This window comes from Scyliorhinus torazame, chromosome 1 (assembly GCF_047496885.1).
Source record: "Scyliorhinus torazame isolate Kashiwa2021f chromosome 1, sScyTor2.1, whole genome shotgun sequence".
Lineage (NCBI taxonomy): Eukaryota > Metazoa > Chordata > Chondrichthyes > Carcharhiniformes > Scyliorhinidae > Scyliorhinus > Scyliorhinus torazame.
In genome coordinates, this window is record NC_092707.1 from 409,865,477 (window position 1) to 409,878,333 (window position 12,857).

Sequence of the window (12,857 nt, forward strand, 5' to 3'; positions counted from 1 at the left end):
TGTAGGAACCATCCGAGAGTTCAAAGAATTTTGGAAAATGACCACCAATGGATCTACTATTTGTAGGGCCACTTTTTTAAGTATTCTGGGATGAAGATTATCAGACCCTGGAGATTTGTCCGCTTTTAATCCCATTTCTTTACAAGGACTCATTTCCTTCAGCTCGTCACTAAAACTTCTGTTTCTCAGAACCTCCAATACATTATTCATGTCTTTTTCTGAAGACAGAAACAAAGTTTGAATTTAGTTCCTCAGCCATTTCTTTGTTCCTGTTATGAAGTCCCCAGTTTCTCAACATTAGTTTTTATCAATCTTTTTCCCTTTACATACCGACAGAAACTTTTACAGTCAGTTTTTATGTTCTGTGATATGTAATTTCAAATTGTATTTTCCCTTCTTAATCAATCCCTTGGTCTACCTTTGCTGAATCTTAAAATGTTCCCAATCCTCAGGTCTATTGCTTTTTCTTGCTAGTTTGTATGCCGTAGAATCTAATAATATATCTTATTTCCCTTGGGAGCCATGGTTTCGCCCCAGTTCCCTTTCTACACTTGTGCCCCTTAGGAATAAAGAACTTTTGAGTTCAGCTATTCGTTCCTTGAATGCTGCCATTGCCTGTCCACTGTCCTTCCTTTCAGTAATGTTTCCCAGTCCGTCACAGCCAGCTCATGCCTCATATCATCATAATGACCTTTATTGAGGTTCAGGACCCTGGTCTCAAAATTAACTACTTCATTATTCACCTTGATAAAGAATTCCACCACATTATGGTCACTCATCCCCAAGGGTTCTCTCACAACTAGATTGCCAACTACTCCTTTCTCATTGCACAACACCCAGTCCAAGATGGTCTGTTCCCTCGTTGCTTCCTCAACACACTGGTCCAGAAAACCACCTCGTATACACTCCAGAAATTCCTCCTCTATTGTACTGTGACTAATTTGAGTCACAAAATCTGTATGTCGATTAAAGTCACCCATAATCACAGATATTCGTTTACCACACGCATCTCTGATTTCCTGTTTAATGCTATTCCCAACATTACCACTGCAGTTTGGTGGTCTGCTTACCACCCAGGCGAATGTTTTTTGGCCCTTAATGTTTCTTAACTCGACCCAGACAGTTTCCACATCGTCTAGACTAATATCTTTCCTCACTATTGTGTCAATATATATTTTAAAAATAAATTTAGAGTACCCAATTCATTTTTTCCAATTAAGGGGCAATTTAGCGTGGTCAATCCACCTAGCCTGCACATCCTTGGGTTGTGGGGGCGAAACCCACGCAAACACGGGGTGAATGTGCAAACTCCACACAGACCCAGAGCCGGGATCGAACCTGGGACCTCGGTGCCGTGAGGCAGCAGTGCTAACCACTGCGCCACAGTGCTGCCCCATCAATATCTTTTTTTAAAAATAAATATTTTATTGAAAATTTTTGGTCAACCAACACAGTACATTGTGCATCCTTTACAAAATATTATAACAACACAAATAACAATGACCTATTTTATAAACAGAAAATGAATAAATAAAACTAACCCTAATTGGCAACTGCCTTATCACAAGTAACATTCTCCAAAAATATAATTTAACAATCCAATATATAATTATCTGTCGCAACGACCTATACATATTATACAGTATATATTAACAACCCTGAGAGTCCTTCTGGTTCCTCCCCCCCCCCCCCCCCCGATCCTGGGTTGCTGCTGCTGCCTTCTTTTTTCCATTCCATCTATCTTTCTGCGAGGTATTCGACGAACGGTTGCCACCGCCTGGTGAACCCTTGAGCCGACCCCCTTAGAGCGAACTTAATCCGCTCTTGCTTTATAAACCCTGCCATGTCATTTATCCAGGTCTCCACCCCCGGGGGCTTGGCTTCTTTCCACATTAACAATATCCTGCGCCGGGCTACTAGGGACGCAAAGGCCAAAACATCGGCCTCTCTCGCCTCCTGCACTCCCGGCTCTTGTGCAACCCCAAATATAGCCAACCCCCAGCTTGGTTCGACCCGGACCCCCACTACTTTTGAAAGCACCTTTGTCACCCCCATCCAAAATCCCTGTAGTGCCGGGCATGACCAAAACATATGGGTATGATTCGCTGGGCTTCTCGAGCACCTCGCACTCCTATCCTCCACCCCAAAAAATTTACTGAGCCGTGCTCCAGTCATATGCGCCCTGTGTAATACCTTAAACTGAATCAGGCTTAGCCTGGCACACGAGGACGACGAGTTTACCCTGCTTAGGGCATCTGCCCACAGCCCCTCCTCGATCTCCTCCCCCAGCTCTTCTTCCCATTTCCCTTTTAGTTCATCTACCATAGTCTCCCCTTCGTCCCTCATTTCCCTATATATATCTGACACCTTACCATCCCCCACCCATGTCTTTGAGATCACTCTGTCCTGCACCTCTTGTGTCGGGAGCTGCGGGAATTCCCTCACCTGTTGCCTCGCAAAAGCCCTCAGTTGCATATACCTGAATGCATTCCCTTGGGGCAACCCATATTTCTCGGTCAGCGCTCCCAGACTCGCGAACTTCCCATCCACAAACAGATCTTTCAGTTGCGTTATTCCTGCTCTTTGCCACATTCCATATCCCCCATCCATTCCCCCCGGGGCAAACCTATGGTTGTTTCTTATCGGGGACCCCCCCAAGGCTCCAGTCTTTCCCCTATGCTGTCTCCACTGTCCCCAAATCTTCAGTGTAGCCACCACCACCGGGCTTGTGGTGTAGTTCCTCGGTGAGAACGGCAATGGGGCTGTCACCATAGCCTGTAGGCTAGTCCCCCTACAGGACGCCCTCTCTAATCTCTTCCACGCCGCTCCCTCCTCCTCTCCCATCCACTTACTCACCATTGAAATATTAGCGGCCCAATAATACCCACTTAGGCTCGGTAGTGCCAGCCCCCCCCTATCCCTGCTACGCTGTAAGAATCCCTTCCTCACTCTCGGGGTCTTCCCGGCCCACACAAAACCCATGATGCTCTTTTCAATCCTTTTAAAGAAAGCCTTCGTGATCACCACCGGGAGGCACTGAAACACAAAGAGGAATCTCGGGAGGACCACCATCTTAACCGCCTGCACCCTCCCTGCCAGTGACAGGGATACCATATCCCATCTCTTGAAATCCTCCTCCATTTGTTCCACCAACCGCGTTAAATTTAACCTATGCAATATGCCCCAATTCTTGGCTATCTGGATCCCCAGGTAACGAAAGTCCCTTGTTACCTTCAACGGTAGGTCCTCTATTTCTCTACTCTGCTCCCCTGGATGCACCACAAACAACTCACTTTTCCCCATGTTCAATTTATACCCTGAAAAATCCCCAAACACCCCAAGTATCCGCATTATTTCTGGCATCCCCTCCACCGGGTCTGCCACGTATAGTAGCAAATCGTCCGCATACAAAGATACCCGGTGTTCTTCTCCTCCTCTAAGTACTCCCCTCCACTTCTTGGAACCCCTCAACGCTATCGCCAGGGGCTCAATCGCCAGTGCAAACAATAATGGGGACAGAGGGCATCCCTGCCTTGTCCCTCTATGGAGCCGAAAATATGCAGATCCCCGTCCATTCATGACCACGCTCGCCATCGGGGCCCTATACAACAGCTGCACCCATCTAACATACCCCTCTCCAAAACCAAATCTCCTCAACACCTCCCACAAATAATCCCACTCCACTCTATCAAATGCTTTCTCGGCATCCATCGCCACTACTATCTCCGGTTCCCCCTCTGGTGGGGCCATCATCATTACCCCTAACAGCCTCCATATATTCGTGTTCAGCTGTCTCCCCTTCACAAACCCAGTTTGGTCCTCGTGGACCACCCCTGGGACACATTCCTCTCTTCTCATTGCCATTACTTTGGCCAGGATCTTGGCATCTACATTTAGGAGGGAAATAGGTCTATAGGACCCGCATTGTAGCGGGTCCTTTTCCTTCTTTAAGAGAAGCGATATCGTTGCTTCAGACATAGTCGGGGGCAGTTGTCCCCTTTCCTTTGCCTCATTAAAGGTCCTCGTCAATACCGGGGCGAGCAAGTCCACATATTTTCTATAGAATTCGACTGGGAATCCATCCGGTCCCGGGGCCTTTCCCGCCTGCATGCTCCTAATTCCTTTCACCACTTCTTCTACCTCGATCTATGCTCCCAGTCCCACCCTTTCCTGCTCTTCCACCTTGGGAAATTCCAGCCGATCCAAGAAGCCCATCATTCTCTCCCTCCCATCTGGGGGTTGAGCTTCATATAATTTTTTATAAAATGTCTTGAACACTCCATTCACTCTCTCCGCTCCGCTCCCCGCTCCATCTCTCCTTCCTCATCCCTCACTCCACCTATTTCCCTCGCTGCTCCCCTTTTCCTCAATTGGTGTGCCAGCAACCTGACCGTTGAAGATCCAAGAAGCCCATCATTCTCTCCCTTCCATCCGGGGGTTGAGCTTCATATAATTTTTTATAAAATGTCTTGAACACTCCATTCACTCTCTCCGCTCCCCGCTCCATCTCTCCTTCCTCATCCCTCACTCCACCTATTTCCCTCGCTGCTCCCCTTTTCCTCAATTGGTGTGCCAGCAACCTGCTCGCCTTCTCCCCATATTCGTACTGTACATCCTGTGCGTTCCTCCATTGTGCCTCTGCAGTACCCGTAGTCAGCAAGTCAAATTCTACATGTAGCCTTTGCCTTTCCCTGTACAGTCCCTCCTCCGGTGCTTCCGCATATTGTCTGTCCACCCTCAAAAGTTCTTGCAGCAACCGCTCCCGTTCCTTACTCTCCTGCTTCCCTTTATGTGCCCTTATTGATATCAGCTCCCCTCTAACCACCGCCTTCAACGCCTCCCAGACCACTCCCACCTGGACCTCCACATTATCATTGAGTTCCAAGTACTTTTCAATGCACCCCCTCACCCTTAGACACACCCTCTCATCTGCCATTAGTCCCATGTCCATTCTCCAGGGTGGGCGCCCTCCTGTTTCCTCCCCTATCTCCAAGTCTACCCAGTGTGGAGCGTGATCCGAAATGGCTATAGCCATATACTCCGTTCCCCTCACCTTCGGGATCAACGCCCTTCCCAGCACAAAAAAGTCTATTCGCGAGTAGACTTTATGGACATAGGAGAAAAACGAGAACTCCTTACTCCTAGGTCTGCTAAATCTCCACGGGTCTACACCTCCCATCTGCTCCATAAAATCTTTAAGTACCTTGGCTGCTGCCGGCCTCCTTCCAGTCCTGGACTTCGACCTATCCAGCCCTGGTTCCAACACCGTATTAAAATCTCCCCCCATTATCAGCTTTCCCATCTCTAGGTCCGGAATGCGTCCTAGCATCCGCCTCATAAAATTGGCATCATCCCAGTTCGGGGCATATACGTTTACCAAAACCACTGTCTCCCCCTGTAGTTTGCCACTCACCATCACGTATCTGCCCCTGTTATCCGCCACTATAGTCTTTGCCTCGAACATTACCCGCTTCCCCACTAATATAGCCACCCCCCTGTTTTTCGCATCTAGCCCCGAATGGAACACCTGCCCCACCCATCCTTTGCGTAGCCTAACCTGGTCTATCAGTTTCAGGTGCGTTTCCTGTAACATAACCACATCTGCCTTAAGTTTCTTAAGGTGTGCGAGTACCCGTGCCCTCTTTATCGGCCCGTTCAGCCCTCTCACGTTCCACGTGATCAGCCGGGTTGGGGGGCTTCCTACCCCCCCCCCTTGTCGATTAGCCATCCCCTTTTTCCAGCTCCTCACCCGGTTCCCACGCAGCTGTATCTCCCCCAGGCGGTGCCCCCCCGCCCATCCCCTCCCATACCAGCTCCCCCCTCTCCCCAGCAGCAGCAACCCAGTAATTCCCCCCTCCCACCCCCCCCCCCCGCTAGATCCCCCGCTAGCGTAATTACTCCCCCCATGTTGCTCCCAGAAGTCAGCAAACTCTGGCCGACCTCGGCCTCCCCACGTGACCTCGGCTCGCACCGTGCGACGCCCCCTCCTTCCTGCTTCTCTATTCCCGCCATGATTATCATAGCGCGGGAACCAAGCCCGCGCTTCTCCCTTGGCCCCGCCCCCAATGGCCAACGCCCGATCTCCTCCACCTCCCCTCCTCCCCCCATCACCACCTGTGGAAGAGAGAAAAGTTACCACATCGCAGGATTAGTACATAAAACTCCTCTTTCCCCCCTTTTTAACCCCCTCTTCGCCCCCCACATTCGCCCCACCACTTTGTTCAAACGTTCTTTTTAATAACCCGCTCATTCCAGTTTTTCTTCCACAATAAAAGTCCACGCTTCATCCGCCGTCTCAAAGTAGTGGTGCCTCCCTCGATATGTGACCCACAGTCTTGCCGGTTACAGCATTCCAAATTTTATCTTCTTTTTATGGAGCACCGCCTTGGCCCGATTAAAGCTCGCCCTCCTTCTCGCCACCTCCGCACTCCAGTCTTGATAAACGCGGATCACCGCGTTCTCCCATTTACTGCTCCGAGTTTTCTTTGCCCATCTAAGGACCATTTCTCTATCCTTAAAACGGAGGAATCTCACCACTATGGCTCTGGGAATTTCTCCTGCTCTCGGTCCTCGCGCCATCACTCGGTATGCTCCCTCCACCTCCAACGGACCCGCCGGGGCCTCCGCTCCCATTAACGAGTGCAGCATCGTGCTCACATATGCCCCGACGTCCGCTCCCTCCGCACCTTCAGGAAGACCAAGAATCCTCAGGTTGTTCCTCCTTGCGTTGTTCTCCAGTGCCTCCAACCTTTCCACACATCGTTTCTGATGTGCCTCATGCGTCTCCGTCTTCACCACCAGGCCCTGTATGTCGTCCTCATTCTCGGCTGCCTTTGCCTTCACGACCCGAAGCTCCCGCTCCTGGGTCTTTTGTTCCTCCTTTAGCCCTTCGATCGCCTGTAGTATCGGGGCCAACAGCTCTTTCTTCATTTCCTTTTTGAGCTCTTCCACACAGCATTTCAAGAACTCTTGTTGTTCAGGGCCCCATGTTAAACTACCACCTTCCGACACCATCTTGGTTTTTGCTTGCCTTCCTTGCCGCTATTCTAAAGAATCCACCGCAATCCGGCCACCTTCCTCTCCTTTTTTCATCCGTATCCAGGGGGGATTCCCTTCTGGTTTACCGCACAGTGTTTTTAGCCGTCAAAATTGCCGTTGGGGCTCCTATCAAGAGCCCAAAAGTCCGTTTCACCGGGAGCTGCCGAAACGTGCGACTCAGCTGGTCATCGCCGCACCCGGAAGTCCATCAATATCTTTTTTAACCAACAATGCAACTGCAGCACCATTTCCGTCCTTCCTGAAAACTGAATAGCTTCAATGTTTAGTTCCCATCCTTAGTCACCTTGGAGCCATGTCTCCGTAATCCCAACTATATCATATCCCTTTACATCAATCTGCACAACTAATTCATCCATTATTTCAAATGATCTGCACGTTTCGGTAAAAAACCTGAAGGTTAGTCCTTTTAACGTTCCTTGTTCCATCCCTACAATTGTTTACAGCGTCATTATCAGACAAAGGGCCTTGATTTCTCTGCCTATCACTTTTCTTATTTTCCTTTCTGTCACATCTTCAGAGGTACGATGGTCTGCTCTATGAGGGAGGGTGTGGAGGTGTGAGCAGCGTTGTACCTCTCCTCAGCTCGAGTCTGAGGGTGATGCACCAGAGTCATCAGCCAATGTTAAAGTGGGCAGCCCTGAACCCCCAGCAACCATCGCAGCAGATGTTGTGGATCCAGTTGCTATGGTGATGGACATTCCCACCCTGCCCCATCCCCTCCTCCCCACCCGCTCTTGCACAAACCTCCTTCCTCATTGTCCCACTTGTCTCCTCAGCAACACCCTCACCACGCACCGCACCTCCGGGGGAACGTAGGGCCATTGGAGTGGAGGGTCCATGGGTCCCGCAGCACATTCTGTCCAGAAAGGCCAGCTCTGCTTGGAGCTGAAGGGCACAAACTAGTGGCCCCAGCAGAGAGGTGCTGAGTGTAACAGGAGTGACGCAGCGCGATGGTCGGCAGGATCTGTGTGTTACTCACCTCAACATCTCGAGTGAACTGAGGTCCATCTCGTTCATGCTTCTCTTTTTCAATCGGGTTCGAGTCCGACATGATTTCCCGCTGGTGTGATGCACGATAGGAAGGCCTGATGGGATATTGACGAGCTGCTGTTAAATTGAATATTCATGAGATGCAAATGGTTGCAAATTGCAATCACACCACCAGGCAGCAGGATAACTGAGCCACGAATAATCCGCCTTCAGGGGAATTACAAACTTTTTTATACCCGGGGGTTTCCGGCTTTTCCTCTCCTGCTGGATTCTCTGCTCCCTCCCGTCACCAAACTCTCCCCGGTTGGGATGGGAGAGGGATCATAGAATCCCTACAGTGCAGAAGGAGGCCATTCGGCCCATTGAGTCTGCAGTGACAGAGCACTGCAGCCAGGCTCACTCCCCTGTCCTATCCCCGTCCTATCCCGGTATCCCCGCACATGGCCAAGCCACCTAACCTGCACATCTCTGGACTGTGGGAGGAACCCGGAGCTCCCGGAGGAAACCCACGCAGACACGGGGAGAATGTACAAACTCCGCACAGACAGCCACCTGAGGCCAGAATTGAACCCGGGTCCCTGGAGCTGTGAAGCAGCAGTGCTAACCACTGTACCACCCAACACCTTCCAGGGAGATCCATTGACTCACTCACTACCTGAGCTGTATTTCCCTCAATTTGCCTCTCCTGGGACCACCACTGGCTCCGTGCCCTTTATCAATATTAAAAATGTCAGTTGGAGGGACAGGGTTTGGCTCCCTCAGGTTTATTTCCAGTCTCTCTCAGTTGCCCCCACTCCCATGCCCTCTGTGTTGAAGATGGCAGTAGCAGCTGGTAAAGATCCTGGGCGTCATTCTCCGACCCCTCGCCGGGTCGGAGAATGGCCGTTGGCCGCCGTGAATCCCGCCCCCGCCGAAGTCTCCGCTCCCGGACATTGGGCGGGGGCGGGAATCCGGCTGCGCCGGTTGGCGGGATCCCCCGCTGGATTCTCCGGCCCGGATGGGGCCAAGTCCCGCCCAGGAATTGCCTGTCCCGCCGGCGTAAATCAAACCTGGTATTTACTGGCGGGACCAGGCGGCATGGGCGGGCTCCGGGGTCCTGGGGGGGGGGCGCGGGGCGATCTGACCCCAGGGGGTGCCCCCACGGTGGCCTGGCCCGCGATCGGGGCCCACCGATCCGCGGGCGGGCCTGTGCCGTGGGGGCACTCTTTCCCTTCCGCCTCCACCATGGCGGAGGCGGAAGAGACTCTCCCCACTGCGCATGCGCGGGAAACTGACAGCGGCCGCTGACGCTCCCGCGCATGCGCCGCATTTCCGCGCCAGCTGGCGGGGCAACAAACGCCATTTCCGCCAGCTGGCGGGCCGGAAATCCCTCCGGCGTCGGCCTAGCCCCTCAATGTTGGGGCTAGGCCGCCAAAGATGCGGAGACTTCCGCACCTTTTTGCCGGCGCGATGCCCGTCTAATTGGCGCCGACTTTGGCGCCAGTCGGCGGCCATCCCGCCGTTGGGGGAGAATTTCGCCCCCTGTACCTGAGGAATGGAGGGATAGAGACACCATTCTCCCAATCTGACCCCCCCGGACCCTAACCTGGGGAGAGGCCTCAGTTTTCACAAACCCAATAGGCTGTGGCTCTGTTGATCCGTGGGGCGGTCCTGTCCCTTTAAATGTCTGACTGCCTCTTCGAATGTTGCAGACACTTCCCATTCTAATTCCCAAACCTACTTCCTATTGTGAGAAACACTCTCCCACTATTGGTTCAGTAAAGATAACTCCAATCTCCATGGACTGCAGCAGTTCAAGAAGGCAGCTCACCACCGCCTCCTTCAGGGCAATTAGGGATGGGTAATAAAAGCTGGCCTAGCCAGCGACACCCACATGCCAGGAATTCATTTAGACACTAACTGGGAGAGGTCAGTGTGTTTGAGAGAGCTGTTCCACAGTGTGAGAACAATATTGCATTTCACAATTATATCAACACATCTGTACTGCTGCGATCAGCACAGAGTAACCCCCAGGATAGAAATCATTCACAAACTAACACAACTAGATCAGTCTCAGAAGCTGTTTCCTCTCTTTAACACAGAACTTCTACCGCCTGGACTGTCCCTTTAAATACTCACAGGAAACTTTCAGCTCAGAATTTAACTCACTGATTTTGTTTTTCTCTCAAAGGTGCGACTGATCCAGTCCTTATCCAGTCTCCGAGTCTGGAACGTGTCCCAGAGGGTCAGACTGCACGGTTCCAGTGCACCATGCGGAAATACGCAGTGAAATACACAAATGTTTATTGGTACCGGGAGCGGCCAGGGAAACAGAGGGAGAGCATTTTAACACATTATGCATATAATGACATAGACCGGTCTCCAGGTTTCTCTGAGCGTTTCCTGCCTTCCAGACACATCGACTCCAACAGATACATCCTGACAATCAGCAACGTGCAGCCCAGTGACACTGCCGTCTATTACTGCTCAGTGTGGGGAAGGGTCTATGGGAGTGGAAGCCGGCTGAATGTAACCAGTGAGTAGAGTTTTCATTCCAATTACCCACAGCAATAGCCTCTTCCAGATGAGTGAATTGGAGATGAGTTTGTGATGATGAAGAGCTAGGAGGTGATGTAAAGTGATCTTACTGATGGGTTCACTGTGGGGAAGAAGCTGAGCTCAGCTTCAGCAATTCCCCAAAGTTCCACATCTCTGGCTGTATCCTGAGGGGGTGTCTGGGGAGGTTAGTGCCGTGTGGCTGTTTACTGAGCTGCAGAGAAACTTTGTCTGAGCCGAGTCCGAATGTTGGACAGACATTTGGAGAGAGTGGAAAGAACATTGGGATCAATGGAGGAGGTGGAGAGACTGATCTGTGTGATGGTGAAGATGGGAATGTTGACCAGGTTTCTGAGGGTGAAATGAGGATGAGGAGGGAGCCAGGGATGGTGCCCTGGGGACACAGCAGAGGCGATCATTCAGACACTGGAGGAGAAATCCTTTGGTGCTGATATAATGTGGATGATGTGAGCAGCAGGAGTGGGACCGTGAGAGAGCAGTGCCAGGGGCTGGAATGTGGATCCGAGACTTTTAAACAGGAACCTGTGCTCAGTGGTGTTAAACAGAGTGGAGCGGTGAAAGATTCTGAGGAGGGACAGACAGTGGCCATCACATTCACACAGATATCAGTTATAATGTTGATCAGTGGAGTGCCAGTGTTGTGGGTGAGAGTGAAGACTGATTGCAGGATCAGGAGCTGGGAGTGGGCAGGAGGTGGCTCCCAATTGCAAACAGCAAGAGTCAGTCGAATGGATGGTTTGATTGTGGAGACAAAGAAATGGCTCCGTTGCTGAGAATGTGTGTGTGAAATGAGCATGGATTGTGTGGGGAGGAGTGGACAGACGGTCAGATCTAAGCACAGCTGTCTTTTCACATCCAGCCATGAATGATGGTGGGGAGCTGTGACGGTCCCGGACCAGACCCCAACTTTTGTTAGGATCCCGGACAGGAAACCCCAAACAATTTACAATTCATAAAACTGTGAGGAAAGGATATTTCACCCCAGGAGTGGTGAGTCTGACCAATAAGCATCTTTTATGGTGAAACAAACTTTAATTTAAACACAGAATTAACCACATTGTAAGTGTGGTAGGCTGTGTAGAGGTATTACGGTACCTGGTAATGCTGGAACACCATTGGTAGATATTGTATGTTTCCTATTGGTCAAGCTGTATGGTAGCTCCGCCCTGCAAGGCGGGGTATAAGAGCCCGAGCCGCCCCAGCAGCTCAGGTACAGAGTGAAGGCTGCTGGGAAACATCTAGCTTATTAAAGCCTTCAGTTGGACTACAACCTCGCTTTAGTGGTCATTAATCGTGCATCAGTGAGTAATTGTAAAGTTACCATAGTCCCAGATGACCATAGGCTGTTTTCCGTTTGAGGGGGAGAGCTGACTGGTGGTGATTTAACCTGAGGGTCACCACACCTCAGGCGAGAGACAAGGTTGAGAAGGTGCGGCCTTCATGAATAACCTCAGACTGTACGGGAATTGAACCCACGCTGCTGGCCTCGTTCTGCATCACAAACCAGCTGTCTGGCCCATTGAGCTAACCCGCCCCTTTAACCACATTGACAGCAAAGAAATAACTTTACATTTATCAGTGCAACAGTTCACAAATAAAAGGAAAAAAACTTACCTCGTGCTCTACACCTACCAATACATATATTCCAAATAAGCAACCCACTACAGTTCAAAATCCACTCATAAATAAAGTTGACAATCAGGGTTACTCCATGTTCTCTGTGCAGACATTTGGCGAGAGAGGCCCTTTCAGGAACAACCTGAAAATCGTTCTGTCTTGTCAGACTCAAATCCTCTGACAAAACTGCGAAAACCACTGGCAGACCTGGCTCCTCCCATTAATTACATAATCTGTATCCCAAAGTGATGTCCCATGACCTGCCCAGCGAGGACTAAACACTATCCCTCACCAATTATCTACACTCCAGTGACCGTCCAAAAACAGAAACTATATCCCATTGGCCATCTCTCTGTAAACAAATAAATGGTTAAATTCAACGATGACCTCACATTGACTACTCCTTAATCGCAGCTTTAAGAACAAAGAAAAGTACAGCACAGGACCGGCTCCTTCAGCTCCAAGCCTGCGCCGCCCATATTGCCCATCTAACTGAAAACCTTCTAGACTTCCGGTGTACTTATCCCTCTATTCTCATCCTATTATGGATTTGTCAAACGTCACTTTCGTAGCTGCGTTCACCATCTCCTCTGACAGCGAGTTCCAGGCACCCGCTACCCTCTGTGTAATAAAAC

The 12,857-nt window shown here is 50.7% G+C and overlaps 1 protein-coding gene across 1 annotated transcript in view; it reads left to right on the forward strand.

The window, feature by feature from the left end:
• The window catches only part of LOC140422770 (uncharacterized), a 99,544-nt gene that overhangs the window by 37,208 nt on the left and 49,479 nt on the right, over nt 1–12,857 (forward strand). Inside the window, exon 3 of the mRNA XM_072507716.1 lies at nt 10,220–10,564. Within this exon, the coding sequence (XP_072363817.1) occupies nt 10,220–10,564 (345 nt within the window). The remainder of the gene's footprint in view (nt 1–10,219; nt 10,565–12,857) is intronic.